We start from the raw sequence: 25,534 nt of genomic DNA, 5'->3' as shown, positions 1-25,534 counted from the left end.
CATTGCCCTGGTCACATGAAAGCAGGTAGCAACCCCCATTCTCCCAGTTCAAGGGTGAAAAACCGGCAGCTGTGCCAGAGTGAAACCCGTGGTGTCCGATACCAAAACAAAAGAGGGAAACTGATGAGCACTGGGCATCTTCTGCGTCAGTCTTGTCAGAATTCCTGCAGCTGAGCAATATTATTGGGGGACATAGCAATAGGTGTGAATATTTTCAGGCTGAATAAAAAGCAGGAGGAAATCAGAAGAATGACAACTTCAAAGTTGTTGAGATTGTTACTATTCATATACCATGGTGTAGGGCAGCCGATAGTAAGAGATGCTGCTGGTCAGGGACGTGTTCTTATAAATGGGAAAATATCTACTAGATTTAAAAGAATTCGTATTTCATAGCACCAGCCAGCGGGAGATATAGATATATACAGTCACAGGAAGAAGAAAGTGCCCCCTCTTTGAATTAGAATCATAGAACCATAGAATCATAGAGTTGGAAGACACCACAAGGGCCATCGAGTCCAACCCCCTGCCAAGCAGGAAACACCATCAGAGCACTCCTGACATATGGTTGTCAAGCCTCTGCTTAAAGACCTCCAAAGAAGGAGACTCCACCACACTCCTTGGCAGCAAATTCCACTGTCGAACAGCTTTTACTGTCAGGAAGTTCTTCCTAATGTTTAGGTGGAATCTTCTTTCTTGTAGTTTGGATCCATTGCTCCGTGTCCGCTTCTCTGGAGCAGCAGAAAACAACCTTTCTCCCTCCTCTATGTGACATCCTTTTATATATTTGAACATGGCTATCATATCACCCCTTAACCTCCTCTTCTCCAGGCTAAACATAAGGCATCGTTTTCTGGCCTTTGACCATTTTGACCATTTTGGTTGCCCTCCTATGTGGTTTTACATATGAAGACATAAGAACAATCAACTGTTCCTTAGCAGGTCTTAAAATTAGGTAACACAACCTCAGATGAACAACAACACACGACATATTACACTGTCTCATGATTTATTTAGCAGAAATAAAGCCAAAATGGAGAAACTGTGTGTGAAAAACTAAGTACACCCTTACTGCTTCCATAGGAATTAAGAGGCTAAGTAGCAGGCAGGGGCTGCTAATCAAATGCCCTTGCTTAATTGATCATCAGCAAGTGTGCCCACCTTTATAAGAGCCAAAGCTTTGGCAGTTTGCTGGTCTGGAGCATTCAGATGTGTTTTAACACAATGCCAAAGAAGAAAGACAACACAAGCCTCTTAGAGAAGCAAGTGCTGCTGTCCATGAAACTGGGAAGGGTTCTAAGGCCATCTCCAACCAATTTTATGTCCATCATTCAGTGAGAAAGATTCACTGGGGAACAATTTTTTACTTTTTGAATGCTGTCTAGATTTCTACAACTGATTTAGGGTATTTTTGCACTGCTGAATCAGGAAATGGCATCCGTTTCTCTCCATCAGGTCAGGTTTACTGTAAACTGAATGGTTGGGGGTATTGATAAAGGTAAGTACACGTAAATTGCATGTTGCTTCACCATTTTTCAAACTTCAGGGCTTGAACTTTCTTGGAACTCCTGGAATGCTCAGCGGCAGGGAGGTCTCTCTTCAGAGTCCAACAGTAGTCAGCCATCATGACTGCGGCCCAGCGACCCTGATACCTGGTCTCCATCTCTTTCATGTCCTGATGGAATTTCTCCCCCTGCTCGTCACTCATTGAATCCAGGTTCTCAGGAAACCAGTCCATATGTGAAAATAGCTAGTGCATCTTGACGCTCATGTTGCAGCCCAGGTTTCTGAAAGCAGTCAGCATGTTGTTGACAAGTTCTGCGTAGTGTCTGGCCTTATTGTTGCCAAGAAAGTTCTTCACTACCAGAACAAATGCCTTCCACGCTTCCAGTTCCACTTCGTTCATTGAGTTTCCGAACTCTGGATCTCTGATGAGCTGACGGATCTGAGGACCGTCAAAGATGCCAGCTTTCAACTTCTCCACGGTTAATCCTGGAAAAGCCTGGCACAAGCAAGTGAAGCAGTCACCATCCTTGTCCACGGCCTTGGTGAACTGCTTGATTAAGCCGAGCCTGATGTGCAGCGGTGGGAAGACTATTCTGTCTCTGTCCACCAGAGGGTCGTTGATGACGTTCCTTTTTTTGCAAGGCACCAATTCCTCCCGCACAGGCCAGTCCGTCTTCGTGTAATGCTGAGCACGGTCCCTACTATCCCACATGCACAGAAAACATGGGTACTTGGTGAAGCCAGACTGTTGTCCCAACAAAAAGTTCACCATCTTCAGGTCAACACAAATAAACCACTTATGCTGATCATAACCAATTTTCTCCAGCACATACTTCACCGTTTCATAGTTCTCCTTCAGTGTACTCGAGGGAGCCAGGGGTATAGAGGCAAACTGGTTGCCGTTGTGTAGCAGAACACATTTCAGTGATCGCTTGCTGCTGTCAATGAACAGTCTCCAATCTTTGGGTTCGTACTGTGGCACTCCAAGCTTGAGCAGAAGCTGCGCAATATCTGCACAGTACACCAAGTCCTTCTCTTCCGAGAAAAAACGGAGGTACTCTTGATGCCTGTTGCGGAAGAAGCTGATGTGAGCACTGTCAGAGAGGAGGTTTTTTCCCTTCAATCTGGATGCCAACAGTTCGGCAGAGTCCTTTGACAAGCTGAGGTCGCGAACTAGATCATTCAACTCCTTTTGGGAAAATGGATGTGGACCATCATCTTCAAGAACCACTTCTTCTTCTTCATGTCCTTCAACACTGGAGGCATCTTTGTCACTAATGTCAGGAAGTTCTCTGAAGATAGGCACTGGAATTTCATCACAATGAGCTACAGGACGACGTGCTGATTGAAGATCAGGATACTTGAGGCTGCTCCGGTTCTTTCTGTTGATCCCAGCTGCACCAATTTATGGAAGATTTTGAGGTTTTATGACTTCAAACTGATCCCTTTTCGACATAATCACCCAGAACTATCAGACCTGAATACTTCTTGTCATTAAAATAATCATTTCCAATCAAAACAATTATTCAACATGGCATTTTACCCCCACCAACTTCTTCTAAAATGCTCCACACAAGTGTACATGTGAACAAAAACATAAAAAAATACATGTGCCATAGCTCAAAAACTTGACCTGATTGAGCAAAACCAATGTGATTTTTGGATTCAGCGCATCAGATTCGTCCTAAATCAACTGAAAAAACGCAGACAACAAATTTGTTGTTGACCAGTGTTATTTAAAAGTGGAAAACATTTAAGACAGTTGTCAATCTTCTCAGGAGTGGACGTCTCAGCAAATTCACCCCGAGGTCAGACTGTGCAACATTCAGATAAATTGCAGGAAACCCAAGAGTTACATCTCAGGCTCCTCAGGCCTCAGTTAGCATATTAAATGTTAAGTTTCATGACAGTACAATTAGAAAAAGACAAAACAAGTATGGTTTGTTTGGAAGGGTTTCCAGGAGAAAGCCTCATCTCTCTGAAAAAGAACATGGCAGCACGGCTTTGGTTTGCAAAGTTGCATCTGAACAAAACACAAGACTTCTGGAGCAATGTTCTTTGGACAGATGAGACCAAAGTGGAGATGTTTGGCCATAATGCACAGCACCACATTTGGCAAAAACCAAACCTATGCCAACTGTCAAGCATGGTGGTGATGATTTGGGCTTGTTTTGCAGCCACAGGGCACCTGGGAACCTTGCAGTCATTGAGTCGACAAGAACTCCTCTGTACACCAAAGTATTCTAATGTGAGGCCATCTGCCCGAAAGCTGAGGCTTGGCCGAAACTGGGTCATGCCACAGGTCAAGGATCCCAAGCACACCAGCAAATTTACAACAGAAAAGAAGCAAGGGGTTGCAATGGCCCAGTCAAAGTCCAGACCTCAACCCAACGGAAATGCTGTACGGGACCTTAAGAGAGCTGTGCATAATGAACTGAAGCAATGCTGTAAAGAAGAATGGGCCAAAATTCCTCCATAATGATGTGAGAGATGCATAAAGTCCTACACAAAACTATTACTTCATGTTATTACTGCTAAAGGTGGTTCTACAAGCTATTGAATCATAAGGTGTAAAAGCTACAGATGAAGTTGATGGACTACATGGAACTGGCGGAAATGACTGGCAGAATCCGAGACCAGGGAGAAGAGTCGGTGGAAGAAGACTGGAAAAAGTTTAAAGATTATTTACAGAAATATTGTGAAATTAATGAATGTTAGAAAAATGTTGAAATGAAGTTATATGGCTTTAGTAGAAATATTATAAGGAATTAAAGTACAGATAGGTTAATAGAATATTAAAGGAAAAAAATAAGGTTAGAATGAGTTAAGATAATTATAGGATAGAAAACAGAGGAGGGTGGAAAGGAATTGCTGAAATAATTAACAGAAGTGGAATACAAAAAGGGAGGTGTGAGGAGGTTGTGGAAATAAGTGAATGAAAGAAGGGATAATGAAATTGGAGGATTTATCTTATTGTCTTAGTCTTGTTTTGTTAATTTGATGTCTTGTATTGTATTGTATTGTTTTTCTTTTTCTTTTTTTCTTTTAGTGTTTTTGGAAAAATAATATATATTTTTTTAAAAAAACATAAGGTGTACTTAGTTTTTCACACATGGCTCTTCCATTTTGGCTTTATTTCTGCTAAATAAATCATGACACAGTTCAATATATCATGTGCTGTTGTTCATGAGGTTGTATTTACCTAATTCTAAGGCCTGCTCAGGAACAGATGATCGTTATTCATATGTAAAACCACAGAGTTCAAAGAGGGTGCACTTCTTTTTTCCAGAAAAAGTTCTGGCAACTTCCCTTTACTAGAGAGTATGTATCTTTTGGCAAGTGTATGTTCCTTCGCAAGTATCCCTGAACGAATTGCAGCATCCCACCCTCCATGATTAATATCTATATCATGAATCCAATAATTTGGTGCCTCAGTGAGAAATGACCTTTACACTCAAATACCCCGGGAATGTGGGGCACACATTGTTATGTACTGAAGTTCTCACCCTGGGCCAGCAGGGGATACTGTATAGTTTTCACTCAGGTCCACATATGCAAATAAGGGATTGAAAGTGATGTTCAGTGATTGGATAGTTACAGAAAGTGTTACAGTTGTGTTCTAGTGGAGCTCTATATAAGCAGGCTGGCTGAACCCTTCAGTTCAGTTCTGTTCTGGCCTGTGAATAAACAAGAGCTGTTTGAAGAATCGCTGTGTCGTCTGATATGTTCACCCACAACTTAACACACATGGTGATTCTTTATCCTCAAATAGGTATTGCGGGTGTCCAGAAATCAATAATGGCTGACTAATTTCTGATAACTAGCTACCAATAATAATATAATATGTGGGAATAAGGAAAACAGGAGAAGAGCCTTTCAAAAAGTTATGATGTGCTGCCATCTAGTGGTTATCAGGGAGTGAGACATTAAGAGTTGAAATATCTTGTGGTAAAAAGACGCTCCAACATTTCTCCGATGAAAATAGGGACTTCTTCTTCTTCTTCTTCTTCTTCTTCTTCTTCTTCTTCTTCTTCTTCTTCTTCCCACCCCACCCACCTGACTGGCTTGCCCAGTCAGCTTCCAACATATATAAAAACATAATAAAATATCCAGGGCTGCCTTCTAAAGGTTGTAAAGGTCAAGGCCAAGGTACCCCTGACCATTAGGTTGAGTCGCAGATGACTCTGGTGTTGCGGCACTCATCTCGCTTTATTGGCTGAGGATGCTGGCGTTTGTCCGCAGACAACTTCCGGGTCATGTGGCCAGCAGGACTAAGCCGCTTCTGGTGAACCAGAGGAGCACACGGAATCACCGTTTACCTTCCCGCCGGAGCTGTACCTATTTATTTACTTGTACTTTGACGTGCTTTCAGACTGCTAGGTGGGCAGGATTGAAAGGTTGTAGAGTCACTTATCTCCTTGGCTCAGGGGTCACATAACTGCAGACCCTCCAAAATTTCACTGATGGAAATAGGGGCGTCCTAAGGAAAAGCGGGATATTCTGGGATCAAATCAGAAAGTGGGACAGCTTCTGTAAATCCTGGACTGTCCCTGGAAAACACTTGGAGTTTCTGCATTAATAACAATACTTGTATTGTACTTAAAACTTTCTAAGTGCTATACAGATATTAAAAGATAAGGCAAACCTTGTCCACAGGCTCACAATGTACCATCCTTCATCAAAAGGTGAAGGACAAAAGGAATATATTTTGAAGATGTGTAAGTTGCAAAAGAATATTTTGTTTTAGTAAAATCACAATTATTAGTAAGAAAAACAATCAGCCAATGAATATATATTCAAGTACAGTCTTTTTTTAAAAAAGAAAGAAAGCAGGATTGCTCCTTCTTCGCATCAGCCCCTACGAAGGCAGAGTGATCCTGCTGAATTTGAGCGCCAGCTCAGTACTAAGCAGAATGGTTCCCTCTGATCAGGAAAGGGGGTGAGACTTCTTTGCACCAGGTTCAGGAGAAAAATTGGATGCACCAGGGATCTCTGCGGCACGCCTGGAATTCAGTGCTGAAAAGGGAGGAGGGAGAAACCCCTTCTCTCAGAGTCCGATCTTGCTGGAAGGGGAGAGAAAATGAGGGCTCCCAGTTGTTCAGAACTTAGAGGGGACCTCAGCAGCCCAGAGAGGCCAGACAAGCACAACCAACGGCCAGGTCTCTCTCCCTGTGCAGATCTTCTCCCTTCATGCCAAATACTGAAGACTAACATTCATGAGGCTGAACAGTTCTGGTCCTTGCTTGACAACAGAAAAGCTCAGGGACAATTAAAAATTAAATAAAACCAAGCAAATAAAACAGAACACTATACAGGAAGTGCAAAACAACAACTAAAGTCTTTTTTAAAAAAGGTTACAGTTATAGTCCCATGTCCTAAACAAAAGTTCTGTTTCTAAGCAAAGTGTGTGCATGTGCACTCCTAGGTTTTTGCAAGGCTTTTCTGTCTTTAATATTCATTCATCATGATGTAATTATAAATGTAGGTGAACTCCTACAAAAGCCTTTGCCGACTATTTGATTGGAGTCGAATACTGCCTACTGCCCCCTTTTCAAGAAAAAAACCTACTCAGTGCCCCCCTGGAAATCTCCCTTCTTTAAGCAAACAAACAGTCCGATCCGCCCCAAGGGAGGGGCCGGTGCCACAGCCCACCTGCCCTTGGCCAAAGAGGCAGGCAAGCTGCAAAAAGGGTTTCCTCAAGCCTGGGAAAAGCCCTCATCTCCAGGGGAGGCGCTGTCACTGTCCCACAATGGCGCCCAACCGGATGGTAAGCATCATTACACAACAGATGAAATATGTACAGTTTTCAATAATGTTCTTCTCTTCTTTCTTTATGCTTCCCCCACCCCTTTATTTTTATTCAATGCCGCCCCCCAATTGCACCCTAGCCTAGACTGCTACCGCCCCCCAGGATCATTCCAACGCCCCCAGGGGGCAGCATCGCCCACTTTGGGAAACCCTGTTCAACCCCCTTTCTCTCTCTGACCAAAGGAGGAATGAGCATCCCATCTGTGTTTGATGCCTGGCTGGCTTAGATTCCTCCACCTTCTGCCTGCATTCCATTTGCAAATTCCACATTCTTAGTATTAATGTTATCAATGACCCCATAACAGCACATTTACCTGGAGACTGATAAACCTTCCTTGCCGTGTTATGTTAACGCTGTGTGGTTGTCCATTTGACACGTTCCTGTGATCTACATTAATATTATACGGCTCTTTAGTGCTTCCAAGGTTGTATCGAATCTGCAAGTTTCCTACAGAAAATAACATTCAACTATTCAGTTATTGTTATCTGTTTTCTAGAACTTTTTCTATAAAAATTGCAACTTTTTAGTTTTTACATCCAGTCATTGTGATGTGGGGGTTATGTTCTGAGGCACAACACATGTCGGTGAAATCACATATAATTGAAACCCACTGAAAAACCCTGCAAATACCCCGTTCCACCCTACCCCACCCCCATTCTGCCCTTTTAGTGACATTTCAGTGACCTCTTTATGATGTTTCTGGGTCCAAGGCAATGTGCGATTGTAATGATTTGAGGTCCGAAGGCCATTTCACACATTCCACAGAAGCAAGCTCGGGTTTGCCACAGCACTGTCCTCAGCCATGGTTTCCCGAGGGTTTGTTCCCGTGTGACATGCTTCAAAGCAGAACTTGCACACGGTACAAGGGGAGTTGTAGGTAAGACGATGGGGCCAACATCTCAACAATAAAGCAGCTACAACTCTCTGCTATCCCCAAACTGGCAAGGATTATGACTGCAATAGTACAGAACTCACAATCTGAGTCTTTAAAGCAAAGTGTGTTCTGGGAAGAAGAAAGGGGAGAAGAAAGACTGGGATCCATATTGGGCAGGCTGGCTGAAGGCTGGCTGGGTGAGATGCCTTGGACTCCATGGTTGCACAGCTGCGCAGGTCAAGCCCCTCTTGAGATGAACATGCTGCAAGGTCTGGACTCCCCCCATGCAGACTGACACACCCTGTTTCTTAAAGCTACGACAGTCTCCGTTTTGTCTCAATTCTCCAAAGGGACACTGTCACCCTGGGTGAGTGCCTGGAACCCCATGGGTTTTTGCTGCCGCTCAGCAGAGAGAGGAGCAAGCACCCAACTTTTGTAACAGTATAATAAACACATAAGGAGAGGAATTTTCACATAAGGAGAGCAAAGACAAAGCACTTACCAGAGGGATTCACCAGCACAGCCATGTAGTCCTGGGAGTAAGAACTGACATAAAGGAGGATACAGGGGGCTTTGTTAGTGCTGAAGCTAAAGCTCAGCTCTTCTTTCTTCAGGCTGTGGTCTGACACAACGTTCTCTGTTTCCTTTGAGCTCAAGAGAGTTCTGCTACCTAAGTCCTTCACGTTATTCCCCACAGATGAAAAATTATACCGGAGCCACATTCCCTCTTCAAAAAAAGCGCCCACGTCTGGAAAGAGAAAAAGGAAGTTACAGTACTATGACATATTTGGATGGACACACACTATAATTATCGTAATCTTATCATCAGCTCATCTCTCAATTTACTAGAACAATGGGCCAGTCTGGACAGATGTGATGGATGGGCAAGCAAATGCCCAGTAAAGAAACTGCTGAGAATGGGGTAACACCTGGAAACGATTTTAATGAAGCAATTTCACAAGACTTTGTTAAATCTAACACTAGCAAGTATTGCACTTTGTTGCTTTCCCAAAAAATGAATTAATGTGTTTAGAAGTGTCCCTGGTGCAATCACATAAAACAACAGTCCATCCTTTCTTTTCAGAGCTCTCTGTGATAGATTTATATCTGTCATTCCACCATAAATCTCCTCCAAAATACTAACATGAAAAGCAATTCCATTTTACACCTTCCTTTTTTGTTAGATCCAATTTCATCCCTTTTGCTTGATAATGAAAATCTAAAACCTACATGCGGACACTACCAACCGTGAGCCACACTACTTTGGGTTTGACCCACTTTATGGTTCAACAGCATTTTGCCCACAAAATGGCGCTTCTAAGGGCATGACTGGCATGCTGATGACTGCTTCCATCCACAGAAGTTTCAAGTGCTTTTTCAGAGGCCATGATAGAAGACTCCAGGGTTGTGTGAAGAGGTCTTAGTCAACTGCTTGAAATGAGTAAGGGCATCAATAAAAAAGTTTGGGTTCATGTGTTGGAGTGAGGTATTCCCTGGGGCTATCAATCTGTGGTGGGTATTTCTGTAATCAAATGTCTACCTTTTAACCAGTTAATCAATTAATCATCAAAACCTTTAAAAGTGTGGGGGACTTGTAGGTTTCAAAAATCTCGGCCTGCAGCTGTCACCCCTAAAGCTTCACAGGGTCATTCCGAATGTGTAGATTGGCTCTGAGTGTCATGATGACCCCGAAGTCCAGCCGCGATCCCGACACACACGCAGCGCACCCCCCTGACTTACCTGCGGGCTCTGCTTTACCAGGGCAGACCACGTGGGCGGCCCTCAAGAGAAGTCATTCCTATCACTTGATGCACGTCCAAGTCTTTTCCTGGCTAATTTTATAACTCCCTTTCTCTCCTATTCAATTTAGTTCTTTATCCCATATCATTATAAACCTCCAGTTCTTGTTGTTGGGCAGTGAAAGGAGATGCTGCTGGTGCACTTCTTCCTGTTATATCCATGTGAATTAAGACACCTTTTTCAATGGTTTTGGGAGTTTTATAAATAGTGATGATGGTTTTGGATAGCGATGCTGGACATTAATTAAGCAGCCTATATCTTAGCACAAGCTGCAAATATTCTTTCTTCCAGGACCATTACAAAATGTAGACTTTTCCAGCATTTGTAAGCAACTCTTAGGTTTCCATATATTTTCATTGCAATTTCGGGACATAAAAAAATGGCAAAATTATACTCCTATTCATCTAGAAGCGAGGCAAAGGAGTCTTGCAACAGGGTCCTATTTGGATTAGGATGAATTTTGATGATAGACACCTGGTCTTTTCTTTATCTGCTCCTAAGAGCCCCGCTGGATGCGACCGAAGGCCTACCTAGTCACAGTGACCAAACACGTTCCCGTGGGAAACCTGCAAGCGGGACCAGGAGCAGCAGCAGCAAGAACAACACCACTTTTCTGCTCAGGAGTTGCTAAGGATGGCTGCAGTCCTAACCCCACAAGACTTGCTTCTGAGTAAGACACAGCTAGGATTGTGCTGAAACACAATTTATAGCTCCCCTTTCTATCAATTCTTCAAGGCAGTTTACACTGCCAAGGCCATCATAACTGAGATGCCCAGAGCACAGTGGAGCCCAAAGAGTCAGCGAGAGCATGAAAGCTGTGAGGAGGGAGCTCTGCAAAAGCTGCTGCAGTCAAACGGTTTCCCCTGCTCTTTTGCCCAGTGGCCAAATCCTCTCTCGTCTCTTATGTGAAGATGGAGAGGGATATCTTCCTCACCTCAGAGAGTCTGTTCCTATATAAAAACAAGCCCATTGATTTCAGGATATGTCCCCCAGCCCCTCTGCTTAGGCAGCAAGCTAATAAGAATGCCAAAATGAATACAAACTGGTTCAGCCCTCAGAAATGCCATTAAGTGCTGCTGGGCGGCTTCCACAAAGAAGGGGAAACATACGTAAACTAAGGGCAAAATGAGGTCAGCAAAGCAATCTCTGGGACTGCAGACTCATTTCAGCCGCTCCTCATAACAATTTCTCAGATCAGTGAAAGAACAATTGCAGCTGATTACACCCCCCACCCGAAAAAGCTCCTAATAGAAAGAAATGTCAAACTCCATTTTGACAGCTATGTCCTTGGCCAGCTGCTGCAAATCTACGGCACCTGAAGTGTCACTCATACGCGAGATCGGGCCCTCCAAAGACGGGAAGCGGTGCAATTTCACAGCAGCCATCAATCAGGAATTCCAAGCATGAATTTCATCAATAAAAATATTCCCATAGTGTGTGGCCCACGCTCACCCTGAGAAGTGCTTGCTAGTTATAAACCAATCTAGGCTGGTCCTCAGTGCCAGCAGCATTTATTTGCTTAGATTCTTTTGTATCATTCCTATTTACCGGTCCTGTAAATGCATTGAAATCGAAAGTCACTGTTGTGTAAGATAAAGAAGGATCTATTTTCACTACTGGAATATGTGCAGTTTCTTGTCTCCTAGCCAGACTGAACGAGGCTCTGTGCATGTAAAGCAATGTTCATAGAATCATAGAATCATAGAGTTGGAAGAGACCACAAGGGCCATCGAGTCCAACCCCCTGCCAAGCAGGAAACACCACCAGAGCACTCCTGACATATGGTTGTCAAGCCTCTGCTTAAAGACCTCCAAAGAAGGAGACTCCACCACACTCCTTGGCAGCCAATTCCACTGTCGAACAGCTCTTACTGTCAGGAAGTTCTTCCTAATGTTTAGGTGGAATCTTCTTTCTTGTAGTTTGGATCCATTGCTCCGTGTCCGCTTCTCTGGAGCAGCAGAAAACAACCTTTCTCCCTCCTCTATGTGACATCCTTTTATATATTTGAACATGGCTATCATATCACCCCTTAACCTCCTCTTCTCCAGGCTAAACATGCCCAGCTCCCTTAGCCGTTCCTCATAAGGCATCGTGTCCAGGCCTTTGACCATTTTGGTTGCCCTCCTCTGGACACGTTCCAGTTTGTCAGTGTCCTTCTTGAACTGTGGTGCCCAGAACTGGACACAGTACTCCAGGTGAGGTCTGACCAGAGCAGAATACAGTGGCACTATTACTTCCCTTGATCTAGATGCTATACTCCTATTGATGCAGCCCAGAATTGCATTGGCTTTTTTAGCTGCCACGTCACACTGTTGGCTCATGTCAAGTTTGTGGTCAACCAAGACTCCTAGATCCTTTTCACATGTACTGCTCTCAAGCCAGGTGTCCCCCATCTTGTATTTGTGCCTCTCATTTTTTTTGCCCAAGTGCAATACTTTACATTTCTCCCTGTTAAAATTCATCTTGTTTGTTTTGGCCCAGTTCTCTAATCTGTCAAGGTTGTTTTGAAGTGTGATCCTGTCCTCTGGGGTGTTAGCCACCCCTCCCAGTTTGGTGTCATCTGCAAATTTGATCAGGATGCCCTTGAGTCCATCATCTAAGTCGCTGATAAAGATGTTGAATAAGACCGGGCCCAAGACAGAACCCTGTGGCACCCCACTAGTCACTCTTCTCCAGGATGAAGAGGAACCATTGATGAGCACCCTTTGGGTTCGGTCAGTCAGCCAGTTACAAATTCACTGAGTGGTAGCATAGTCAAGACCGCATTTTACCAGCTTTTTTACAAGAATATCATGGGGCACCTTGTCAAATGCCTTGCTGAAATCCACTGCGTTCCCTTCATCTACCAGGCTTGTAATTCTGTCAAAAAACGAGATCAGGTTAGTCTGACATGACTTATTTTTCAGAAATCCATGCTGACTATTGGTGATCACAGCATTCCTTTCTAGGTGCTCACAGACTGTTTGCTTAATGATCTGCTCCAGAATCTTCCCTGGTATTGATGTCAGACTGACTGGGCGGTAATTATTTGGGTCCTCTCTTTCCCCCTTTTTGAAAATAGGGACAACATTTGCCCTCCTCCAGTCTGCCGGGACTTCGCCTGTTCTCCAGGAATTCTCAAAGATGACTGCCAGTGGTTCTGAGATCACATCTGCCAGTTCTTTTAATACTCTTGGATGCAGTTCATCTGGCCCTGGAGACTTGAATACATCTAGACTAGCCAAGTATTCTTGTACTATCTCCTTAGTTATTCTGGGCTGTGTTTCCTTTGCTGAATCATTTGCTCCAAATTCTTCAGGTCGGGCATTGTTTTCTTTATCGGAGAAGACTGAGGCAAAGAAGGCATTGAGGAGTTCAGCCCTTTCTGCGTCCCCTGTTTGCATTTCACCATCTTCTCCTCTGAGTGACCCCACTGTTTCTTTGTTCTTCCTTTTGCTACGAACATACCCATAAAAGCCTTTTTTGTTGCTTTTAACCTCTCTAGCAAGCCTGAGTTCATTCTGTGCTTTAGCTTTTCTGACTTTGTGTCTACACGTGCTGGCTATTTGTTTGAATTCCTTTTTGGTGGTTTCCCCCCTTTTCCATTTTTTGTACACATCCTTTTTTAATCTTAACTCAGTTAAAAGTTCTTTAGATAGCCACCCTGGCTTCTTTAGGCACCTTCCATGTTTCCGTCTCATTGGTATTGCCTGACGTTGTGCTTTTACTATCTCCCTCTTAACAAACTCCCAGCCATCATGAACTCCCTTTCCTTTTAGTATTACTGTCCATGGGATCTCACCCAGCACTTCCCTAAGTTTTATGAAGTCAGCTTTCTTAAAGTCAAGAAATTGAGTCCTAGTATGCTTGGCTGCTCCTTTCCGCTGTATAGTAAACTTCAGAAGAGCATGATCACTCGCGCCTAATGATCCTTCCACTTCTACCCCACTAACCAGGTCATCAACATTGGTTAGGACCAGATCTAAAATGGCTGTTCCTCTTGTTGCTTCTCCCACTTTCTGGACAATGAAGTTGTCTGCAAGGCCAGTGAGGAATCTGTTTGACCTTATGCTCTTGGCTGAGTTTGACATCCAACAAATATCCGGGTAATTGAAGTCCCCCATTACTACTATCTCCCTTCCTTTTGCATGCTTGGCCATCTGTTCCAGGAAGGCACCATCTATGTCCTCCGTTTGGCTTGGGGATCTATAGTAAACTCCCACAATGAGGTCACCCAAATGCTCTCACTTTGGCTTTGAGGTTCTAAATGTTGGATCTCTTCACAGGTATACACATCCCTGACATATAACGCCACTCCTCCTCCTTTCTTGTCTGGTCTGTTTCTCTGAAATAGATTGTATCCCTCCATTATTACATTCCAATCGTGGGACTTATCCCACCAGGTTTCAGTGATGCCTATTATGTCATATTTAGTTTGCTGTACCAAGAGCGCAAGCTCATCTTGTTTATTTCCCATGCTTTGCGCATTAGTGTACAGACACTGAAGTCCATTAATCATTCCCCCGTGTCTCTTATTTAAGGATTTTTTCCTCCCACCACTAGGTCTGCGTGCTGTTTGCTCCATTTGGCCTTTGACATTTGGATGATCATCTTCATCAATTGATAGACTCCTACCTTCAGGAGCACTGTCTCCCTCCCCTACATTAGTCAGTTTAAAGCCCTCCTGATGAGGTTTCTGAGATTTTTGGCAAAAACATTTCTCCCAACCGTTGTGAGGTGCAGCCCATCACTTGCCAGAAGTCCATCTTCAAGAAACTGCAGTCCGTGATCTAAGAATCCAAACCGTTCCTGTTTACACCATTTGCGAAGCCAGCTGTTCACTTCCACTATTTTTCCCTTTCTCCCTGGGCCACGTCGTTCAACTGGGAGGACAGATGAGATCACAATTTGTGCATTTAATTGCTTCAATTTCCTGCCCAGAGCCTCGTAGTCTCTTTTGATCTTCTGGAGGCTATTGCTTGCAGTGTCATTGGTTCCCACATGAACCAAGAGGAGGGGGTATTTGTCAGTGGGTTTTATGATTCCTTGCAGTCGTTCAGTTACATCTTGGATCTTAGCCCCGGGGAGACAGCACACTTCCCGAGACATCTTGTCAGGCCCACAGATCACTGCTTCTGTTCCCCTCAGTAGGGAATCCCCTATCACCACCACACGCCTCCTCTTAGGTTTGGTCGGGGTTCTTCCGTGAGCTGTCCGTTCCAAGGTCGCCTGCACATTCCCTGAGGACTGACTTTGCTGCTCGTCTTCATATACCTGATCGACTGTAATGAGGGAGAGATCCTCAAATGGAGTCTGCTCTTCGTCTTCCATGCTAGGGGAGAGGACCTCAAAGCGATTGTGTATTTCTAAACAATCAGAGCGAACCCTGGGCCTCCTACTTCTTTGAGTCATGTTTCTCCATATATCTGGCTCCTGTGTTGGTGAACTAGCCTCCTTCTCAGGGGAGTCCCCTGTCTCCTCCTTGGTGGAGACGGTGTGCTCTGTTGCTTCCAAGAAGAGCTCCAGCTCTCTAATTCTTTGGAGCGTAGCTACACCTTCCTCCAGTTGCTGGACTTTGTCTTTTAAGAGGGCAATCAACATGCAATTGCTGCAGGTAAAGCTGCCTGCAACCTTTGGCAAGATGGCAAACATTGCGCAGGAACCGCAGGCGACTGCAGCTGTTCCCTCCCCCTCCATCTTGAGAACGTGTCGTTGGGGGTGGCTACAGCGGTCCTCCATCATAAAAAGCGTGAAGACAGGACAAATAACTCCCCCCACAAAAAAACCCTAGGTCTCCCCCAACAAACGTTTGAGACTAGCTCCCCTAAATCTAAAAGATGAATCAAACTGCACGTGCCGCTGCCCTGCAAGCTCTGATAAGCTCCTCCCACAGCTAATCACCTTACTCAACAGAAACCCTGCCCCCTCTGACCTTTGCACAGGGAGAGCAGCTAATCAGCCACAAAGAAACTCACACACACAAGAAAACCCTTTTTGCTCCTTCTTCAACTGCTGCCTATGGCACCCACAAGGCACACGTCTTCCTCCTTGGAGCCTGCCAGAGGGCTGCATTTCAGACATCAGAGTTAGCGAACACCTGTGACGTCCATAGCCCCAAACCATGGAGTAACCTCCTGGGTTTTCAGTGAGTTAATGAGTGTGCCATTGGGCCAATACATGCTGGACTTCAGATATTGACCCCTATGCAAATATGACACACAATGTGCTGGTGTCTGGATGGTCTGGAGGTGGGAAAGACTGGCTGGGTAGGCATGTTCCTGCTCCTCCCCCGAGGGTGACCACTTATGCACCCCTCAAAAATAGGAATGCTTTGCCAAAAGAGAGGACAACGACATGCACAACATTTGCACACCCTAATTAATATGTGTAGATTCAAATTTAGAAACAATTGCTATAGTTTAAAGAAATCTCATGTAGCTCGCCATAGTGGGGAAGACTCTGACCAGGTGACCTGTGTCTGCTGCCCAGGTGGGGACTATTGATGGACAATTTCAAGAGCCCTGCTCCCCCTTCTTGGACTTCCTTCTTTTTAAACTGAACTGGACTGGACAGTGCTTAAAACAGAGGATGGTCCTCTCTAAATTTAGGACACATGACTGCCCTGTCTCAAGTCTGGTCTGAACGGGCCCCTAGTCTGCTTTGCAAATCAGATCTCAGCACTTTTGCTTTATATGTTCTAGTCCGCTCAGAGTCATCTCCAAGATGTGCCACAGGGTCCCTTAGGAAGCAGGTGCTCCAACATTTCCCTGTGAGTGAGAAGAACTTTTGAGGGGTCTGCTCCTCTCTGTTTTCTTAAATTATCCACAAATTATTGCTCTCCCTTCTTTAGGGTTCTCACTTTCTCATAATCTCTGAAAGTGCCTCTCTACAGTTTGACCTCGCTAAAAGGCCCCACTTCTAAAACTAATTTTTAGATTGCAGCAATCAGTTTTGACAAATTGAATCTGACAAAGTCATTTTTGTCCAGCCTGCTGTACTTATTTTGGGCATCAAACCATGCAACAAATTCAGATCTTTGGAAACACAATATCAGCATATTTCTCACTTTTACACAGCGTAGAAAAACTACACTATAAGGGAGTGTAGCAGCTGCTATTCTATCCCCCATAGGGCTGGGAGAGGAAGAGAGGGAGGGAATTGCTCTGTACTATTTTGCGTCTAGTCAAGGTTACCAAGCTCTCAGTTTTATAAATAAACGTATGTAATGTGGCAGAAAGACATAAATGGGGACATGCTAATAATGAGAAGTCACATTGCAGCCCAATGAGTGAATACAATTGTTTAGACCTAAAACATTATTCCTCATGCACATGCAGAAATAGTCTTGGAGAGACTATGGAGGAGCACATGAGGACACAGCATTAGAAGATAAGGACCGAATTAGTATAATACACTTTACCCTTTATTAGGCTAATAATGCATGTGATCCTTCCTCCTCTGTTTCTTTCTTTTTTCTCTCATTTTCTTTTCTTTTTATTTGTCAGCTAGACCTCTGCTATGAGTTTCTGACTAGACTAGGCAGGGAGATGAGTAGGAAGTGGAGGGGAGCTTCCCTGCATTATTTTACTGAGAAAAAAGAAAATGTCGTAACAACTTGGTTGTTACTGCAATTATTTACCATCCTTTAGAGCAAGACACATCAATAGTCCAACAACTGAAGGTGCATTCTCACAGCGCCCCGAGAGCAGCATCCTGCCCGCCTCTGCCTCCCACTCCCACCTCCTCCGCCCTCTCTCCTGCCTCCTCTGCTGCTCACTTGATGCCCCGCACATCTCTCCGCAAGTTCTTGATTCTCCCCTAGCACTGCTGGAAGGTATAGATGAATCCAGGGGCACCACTGGAGGGGGGCTGAGCTCTCTGGGGGCCCTGCATCATTAATTGGCTCAATATTCAGGGGGCCAAGCGCAGAGTCACGGCTTTCATGGCCGGCTGCTGGGCGCAAGATCGACAGGAGCTGCAGAAGGGAGGAGAAGCCAGCTCTCGGGATGCTTAGCATGTGCTAAGGACACCCCCCCATCTGCCCTGTAAGTTGGCGCATATGTATGAATCCAGACATCTGGAGAAACCTGCTCTATGCCCCTTCCGGCTTGTACACATTCAGCTGGCTCCAGTCTGTGATGGGGAGGTATTTTTTGTCTAACAAACTATGATCCACAATGTCCATGTGCTACACTCAGAAATGGTGCCATGATCCTATGTAAAATGTTACCTTTTTTGCAGTATGGACCGTCGTATGCTGTCCCAGAGCAATCACAGGAGTAGCCATGGTATTTTTCAACACATTTGCCACCATTCTTGCAGTACATCCCAAAGCTGGTGCAATGTCCTGAGCACCCAGGTTTCACACCAGGGGTGACTTTGGCTCTCTCTTCTAAATCCAGAGTCAAGCCGTTCATTCTTAAAGAGCGAATGCAGCCCAGAAACCCCTTCTGTCCTCCTGCGGCACCTGGGCAAGAATGGAAAGTGCTCAGTCGAAAGATGCTCCTTCTAGATGACAAATAACCGCTTTCACATATTGCACAGGAGGGTCTAAAAGAGAAGAGCCAGGGATTGTTTCCACAGGTCCCCCCCCCCATGGGCAGACCTCTGAGGAGAGAGGTGTGTGGAGGGACTGGCGACTCTACCAGAAGGCCTTGCCTGGAAACTGGGTTGTGGGAGTGGGGTTGGGGCTAAGGGAAACGAGGTCTGGCCCCCTTACATTCATTCACAAGGAGCCCTTCTGTGAAACTGGTTGTAAGCATGGGAAGGCACACTGACTCCCAGCACTGACAGCTTCCTAAGCAAGTGGATGCCCAGAATGAGTTACAACTATCTCCTGAACCAGTCAACATTACGATCAATTGCTCTTTACTGCTAATCATTCTGAAGGTAGGAGACATGCAATTAAGATAAGCGCCATTCTTGTGCAAATGAATTTAGAGTCCAGCCCTAACAGAGACTTAGCCAAACCAATTTCAAGCTTCCTGTGATAGGAGTGGCACTGTTTTTTTACCCCCAGTTATATGGCTACTAGTAATCCAAATACAGTGGTACCTCAGGTTAAGTACTTAATTCATTCCGGAGGTCTGTACTTAACCTGAAACTGTTCTTAACCTGAAGCACCACTTTAGCTAATGGGGCCTCCTGCTGCTGCCATGCCGCCGGAGCACGATTTCTGTTCTCATCCTGAAGCAAAGTTCTTAACCTGAAGCACTATTTCTGGGTTAGCGGAGTCTGTAACCTGAAGCGTATGTAACCTGAGGTACCACTGTAGTCCTGAGCTCAGGCTGCTACTGTCAATGGTTATTAAAGTGTTTTGGTAATATTAAACCTTCAAACCTTTATTGAACAAAATGGATAAAATGTAAAAAAGAAACAATTTTCAGACAATAAAAGAAGATGCAAATACAAGATACAACTCTAATATGAGGAAACAGGGAGTTCGGTTTCCCCATTGTCTTTCAAAATGTTCCAGCTTCACAGTTTTGCAGGCCCTAAGAGCCTTTCTTTTGTTAAGTGGGAACAAAGCATGCATCATCTTTGAACATCTGGAAATTAGGCCAAGTAAATCAATTTGGCTCAATAAATCAATTAAAGATAAATTTAAAACACTCATTTACCAACATTACCAACTAATACCTTAACCAGCCCTTCCTTATTTTCCTGCTTCCTATAAGCAACTGCCACTGCAACCCCCAGCCTCTTCGTCCATTCAGTGCACCCATTTACCAGGCGACCCCCTTCATTCTCGGCACCCCAGAGTTCTGGATGCAGCACCAGCGCAGACTGGAGGGTGTGTGTGTGTGTGTGTGTGTGTGTGCGTTGCCATTGCCCATAAAAATGCAATCTCTCTCATCAGGACTACAGTCCAATCTGGGACTGGATTTGAAGGTTTATTTCCAGAGTTGAAGCTGAGAGACAGAACTAAATGCTGCTGATGTTCAGCCCATCCCACCACTCAGTGAGCTGATGGAGGTGGTCTTGGAGATTCAGGCCAAGGCGTCTGACCTCTGTGGCAACCATTGGGCTGTCTCACAACATCAAGGCCCCAAGGCATGTGGTGGAAAACACTGTCATTCTGGTCTTTGGCTTTTTTTAAAAAAAACAACGTAAGATGTTCTTAAGACTTTTCATAGTAGATTACCAAAAAAAGCAAATTAATCTAAACAGTCCTTTGGTAGCTCAGCCGCCCAGAGCACCCACTTACCAACATAGAGCTGGCTGTAGAGCTCCAGGCGGGTGTGTCCTTCCGTGGGGGCCTTCCGGGTCTCTTTGGGGAGCTGGTCCACCTGCAGGCTGGCCTCCTTGACATTCCGCTCCGCAGTGACCCAATGCCACTGGTCATCATTGAGTGGACTAGGCGACCTCACATGGATCTCCACAGGGCCATTTCCAACGTCAAACGAAAAGGAGACATCTGTTGCAGCTGATGAGAAAACGATAATGGTGTTTGGTTTGGGGTTGGGGGGGCGAGGGGAAGAAAGAAATTCTGCTTTACATGAATGCTATTGAAACCAACATGGAAACTATACTTTACAATTAACTGTTATATTTAAGTTGCAATAGAGATTTAATTCTAAATTAGAATAAAGAAAACACTTTTTAAAGACCATGGAGTGGTCTTATAAATCAGAAGGGGGACCTTTGGGCCCTTCAGAGGGGGCTGAACTGCCTCAGGAATCCACCCTAGCAAGCATGGCCAATGGCTAGAGATGATGGGAGAGCCAAAGGGTCTCCTAGATGCAAGCTACATTCAAAGACAGAGAGAACAAAGTAATGAAGGAGGAAGATCATAGAATAGAATCATAGAATCATAGAGTTGGAAGAGACCACAAGGGCCATCGAGTCCAACCCCCTGCCAAGCAGGAAACACCATCAGAGCACTCCTGACATATGGTTGTCAAGCCTCTGCTTAAAGACCTCCAAAGAAGGAGACTCCACCACACTCCTTGGCAGCCAATTCCACTGTCGAACAGCTCTTACTGTCAGGAAGTTCTTCCTAATGTTTAGGTGGAATCTTCTTTCTTGTAGTTTGGATCCATTGCTCCGTGTCCGCTTCTCTGGAGCAGCAGAAAACAACCTTTCTCCCTCCTCTATGTGACATCCTTTTATATATTTGAACATGGCTATCATATCACCCCTTAACCTCCTCTTCTCCAGGCTAAACATGCCCAGCTCCCTTAGCCCTTCCTCATAAGGCATCGTTTCCAGGCCTTTGACCATTTTGGTTGCCCTCCTCTGGACACGTTCCAGTTTGTCAGTGTCCTTCTTGAACTGTGGTGCCCAGAACTGGACACAGTACTCCAGGTGAGGTCTGACCAGAGCAGAATACAGTGGCACTATTACTTCCCTTGATCTAGATGCTATACTCCTATTGATGCAGCCCAGAATTGCATTGGCTTTTTTAGCTGCCGCGTCACACTGTTGGCTCATGTCAAGTTTGTGGTCAACCAAGACTCCTAGATCCTTTTCACATGTACTGCTCTCAAGCCAGGTGTCCCCCATCTTGTATTTGTGCCTCTCATTTTTTTTGCCCAAGTGCAATACTTTACATTTCTCCCTGTTAAAATTCATCTTGTTTGTTTTGGCCCAGTTCTCTAATCTGTCAAGGTCGTTTTGAAGTGTGATCCTGTCCTCTGGGGTGTTACAGATGTAACCTTGTGCGAGGAAGCAATGTGCAATGAAGATCTGTAAAACCAAAATAGGTTTAAAGGTGAAGATAGGGGTGGAAAAAATGCTATAAATAAGTCAGAGATTAAAAAACACTATAAACAAATCAAAGATTAAACAAAAGGGGGGAAAACCTATAGAAAATCACTTAGAATTTATTTGCTCTCTAGTGCCATCTGGTGTTACGTGTTTATAACGCACACAAAATACTATTTCTTGACTAATATAGCAGAGTCCTAGGTGTTTGCATAAATTAGCATCCAGCTAGGTATTGTTATCATTGCATATTTATTTTTTACCCTGGCTTTCCGTTTACAGATAAAATTGGAACAGCTAAGAACACAGAGGTTGAATCATTAAAACCAATTAAACATTTATAAAATTAAAATTATATATAAATATAAAAGATTTAACAGTCATGCCAAATGAACCTCATTTCTTTTTTTGATGGACTTCCAAGTTTGGTGGATTGGGGGATGCTGTGGACATAGTGTATCTTGATTTCAGTAAGGCTTTTGACAAAGTCCCCCGTGATATTCTTGCGAAGAAGCTGGTAAAATGTGGGGTGAACGAGGTAACTGCTAGGTGGATTTGTAGCTGCTTGACTGACCGAACCCAAAGAGTACTTGTTAATGGTTCCTCATGGAAAACGTGATAAGTGAGGTGCCACAGAGTTCTGTCCTGGGCCTGTTGCTGTTCAGCATCCTTATAAACGACTTGCATGAAGGAATTGAGGGGATGCTCATCCAATTTGCAGATGACACCATACTGAGAGGGGTAGCTAATGCCACAGAATATGGATCCAGGATTTAAGATGACCTTAACGGATTGGAGAACTGGGCCCAAACCAACAAAATGAATTTCAGCAGGGAAAAATGTCAGGTTCTGCACTTAAGCAGGGAAACCAGATGCACAAATATAAGATGAGGGACACCTGTGAAAAGGATCTAGGGGGTCTTGGTGGACCACAAGCTTAACATGAGCCAACAATGTGATGCAGCAGCAAAAAAGGCTAATGCTCTTCTAGGTTGCATCAATAGAAGCATAGTGCCCAGATCCAGATCAAGGGAAGTCATAGTCCCACTCTATTCTGTCTTAGTCAGACCACACTTGGAATACTGTGTCCAGTTCTGGGCACCACAGTTTTAGAAGGATGTTGACAAGGTGGAACGTGTGCTGAGAAGGGCAACCAAGATTATCAAAGGTCACCTACCATCAATACATAGGAATTGTTCTGTGCATTGTAACTTCCACAGCCACCTTAGTGTATTCTGAGGTCTGCAACTGCTGTCCTGGCTCCTTGGCGTCCAAAGTGAGAGCATGGAATCAATTTTGCAGCTCCAGTGACACAGCATGTCTCCTGACAGTCCTGCTTCTGTGTGTGACATTCCTCCAGGGGGTTGTCTCCTGCAATGGGTGATATTCCTTCTCTCTAGAAGCTCCTCCCACATCTCTGTCCCAGGATAGACCACTCTGCTCTAGCAAACCCCCCCTCATTTCCCCCAGTGGCTTGAAACATGGATGGGCAGGCCTCATGTTGCTGTGCCTTCTCCTCCAGCAAGGCAACCAGCCCTGTTTCGAAGCTCCCAGAGGCTGCAATCAGCCACGCAACGCTTGTTCTAACAAAAGAGTCACCTGCTCCCTATAACTAGCCCTGTCAGCAATCTGGCTGAAGCTCTTGGAGCCTAGGGGTGCCATACGCCTGGGATTTCCCGGGCACAGGCAAGCTTTTAAAAAAGCTCAAGTTGAAGTTTCTGAGCACTTTTGAAAGGCAGCCCCAAGTAGAGTGGACCACAGTAATCCAAACCATGTATCTTTAATTAGTTATTCAGCAATTAAAGGTATGGGGAAGTGCACCTCTTACTGGCAGGGTAGGCAGCAGACAGGAAGGGGGCTGATTTCTTTACTCTCTCACCTCAATTGCAAGGCTAGGAGCCTCAGAAAAGAGGCCCCCATTGGCACAGATGAGAACTTTTTTCTAAGGCTCCTCTAGCTATGCAATCTCTCTCTGAGTGAGCTGTGCGGGGGGTGGTGGGTGGTTGGTGAGTGAGTGAGCAGGGAGAGATGCCCCTCTGTCCCCCCCTGCGTGAAATATTGTAAAAAGAAAAGAAAGGTTGGGAGCTTCTGATTTCTCCTTTTAGACTCAGCTTATATAGGCATGTTGTGGGAGAAAAGGCACCCCGATTGGCTGCTGCAGATGCCAAAAATGAGCAGTAGAGAAAATAACTGAAAACAGGAGAGTAGTGGGGATTTGGAAATCAAAAACCAACAACTAAAAATTAACGCCTTATTCTAAGTACTGATTTCAAGTTCATGTCGGATGCCCTTTCCTTCCCATGTTATTAACTGCTTCATTCCCTGTGAAGAGCTCCATAGCAGAGCAGCTGCAGCAGCCACATTGTGCGCACTGCAAAAGCCAGCTTGTCAAAATATGGCCTAAGAAGCCATGAGTACTGAGCATTCAACACTTTCGCAATGCAATCCCGTCCATGTCTCTTCAGAATAGAGCTTTCTCCCATTTATAGGTCTGCAGCCTCAGCAACCAGGCTGTGTTGGATTCCCACTGTTCAGTGGCTGAAAAGATCAAATAAAACTTGCTTTTCTATTTCACATAAAATATCCTGTCCAGTTCCACAGGTGGGGCTCACATTTAGTCAGGCCCTGTTCTACTCTCCTGTTGGCTCCAGAGAGTGAGCAATCATATTTTCTTCATATCTTTAATATCTAATGTATATGTTGGATTCTTACAAACAGGATATGAATATGCAGCAAGGGACTCAAGAATGATGCTCAAGAGAAAAGGCTGTCCACAGAAAAACATGTGTGCATTATTACAATATTCTAGAGGCTTTATCAAATGCTTTCCAGAGGCCTATCAAATCTGATCATATAAAACGTGAATCTTCATTGTGTGGGATATATTGCTTCTCATGTTATTATTCTCCAAGGCAGAGAACTGTAAACTTATTTTTATAAATACCAGTGGTGTTATCAACTCTTTACTATTGATTTTTCTCTTAGACCAAACTCTTTATTGCCTCTGGAAAGTTTTATGAATGTTATTTGCTCTGAACTAACACAACCTCTGTTTAACCTTTCCATGAAACTATAAAAAGTAGATTTTTGTGTGTGTGTGTGTGTGTGTATTCATACTGATATTCAAGAAAGTGTGTTTACACAAAGAAATATTTATTGCATCTACCTATGCTACAACAGCAGCAAGAATACTCATTGCAAAGTATTGGAAGACACAAGATCTACCCACTTTGGAAGAATGGCAGATGAAGATGATGGACTACATGGAATTGGCAGAAATGACTGGCAGAATCCGAGACCAGGGAGAGGAGTCGGTGGAAGAAGATTGGAAGAAATTTAAAGACTATTTACAGAAATATTGTAAAATTAATGAATGTTAGAATGATGACGGATTGAAGTTAAGCGGTTTCTAGCTGTAATGGTATAAAAGAATATGGAAAAATTGGTTTTTAATACATAAAAATTTTAATGTTATAATATATCAAGATTAAAGATCAGGATTAAAAAGGAGGGAAAGGAATTGCTGGACCAACAAATTGAATTGGAATACAAAAGAGGGAGGTATGAGGAGGTCCGGGAAACAAGTAAATGTAAGAGAAGTGATGAAAAGATGGAATTGTTTTTAACTGGTTTTTTTTTTTTTGTATTTTGTATTTTTCCTTTTTATTGTTAATTTTCTTATTAATGTAATCTTTTTCTTTTGAAATTTTAATAAATATTATTTTTTTAAAAAAAGAAATATTTATCGCATCTACCAACTAAATGATCAGCTGCTGGATTAGGCAATAAAAAAATTGGAAAGTCAGTTGGGAAAGCTACGCAACTTAGATCTTACCTCGAAAGAGGCATTCCATTCACATTCA

The 25,534-nt window shown here is 44.0% G+C and overlaps 1 protein-coding gene across 1 annotated transcript in view; it reads right to left on the bottom strand.

Moving 5' to 3' along the window:
• CNTNAP2 (contactin associated protein 2) overlaps window positions 1-25,534 on the bottom strand; it is a 1,044,505-nt gene that overhangs the window by 44,254 nt on the left and 974,717 nt on the right. The window contains exons 17-20 of the mRNA XM_080975740.1: window positions 20,173-20,391; window positions 18,196-18,432; window positions 8,689-8,934; window positions 7,626-7,759 (exon numbers count right to left, since the gene is read on the bottom strand). Of these exons, the coding sequence (XP_080831866.1) occupies window positions 7,626-7,759; window positions 8,689-8,934; window positions 18,196-18,432; window positions 20,173-20,391 (836 nt within the window). The remainder of the gene's footprint in view (window positions 1-7,625; window positions 7,760-8,688; window positions 8,935-18,195; window positions 18,433-20,172; window positions 20,392-25,534) is intronic.

This window comes from Podarcis pityusensis, assembly GCF_964106645.2.
Source record: "Podarcis pityusensis genome assembly, chromosome: 12".
In the NCBI taxonomy this organism is placed as follows: domain Eukaryota; kingdom Metazoa; phylum Chordata; class Lepidosauria; order Squamata; family Lacertidae; genus Podarcis; species Podarcis pityusensis.
This window is presented reverse-complemented; position numbering and strand designations above follow the sequence as displayed.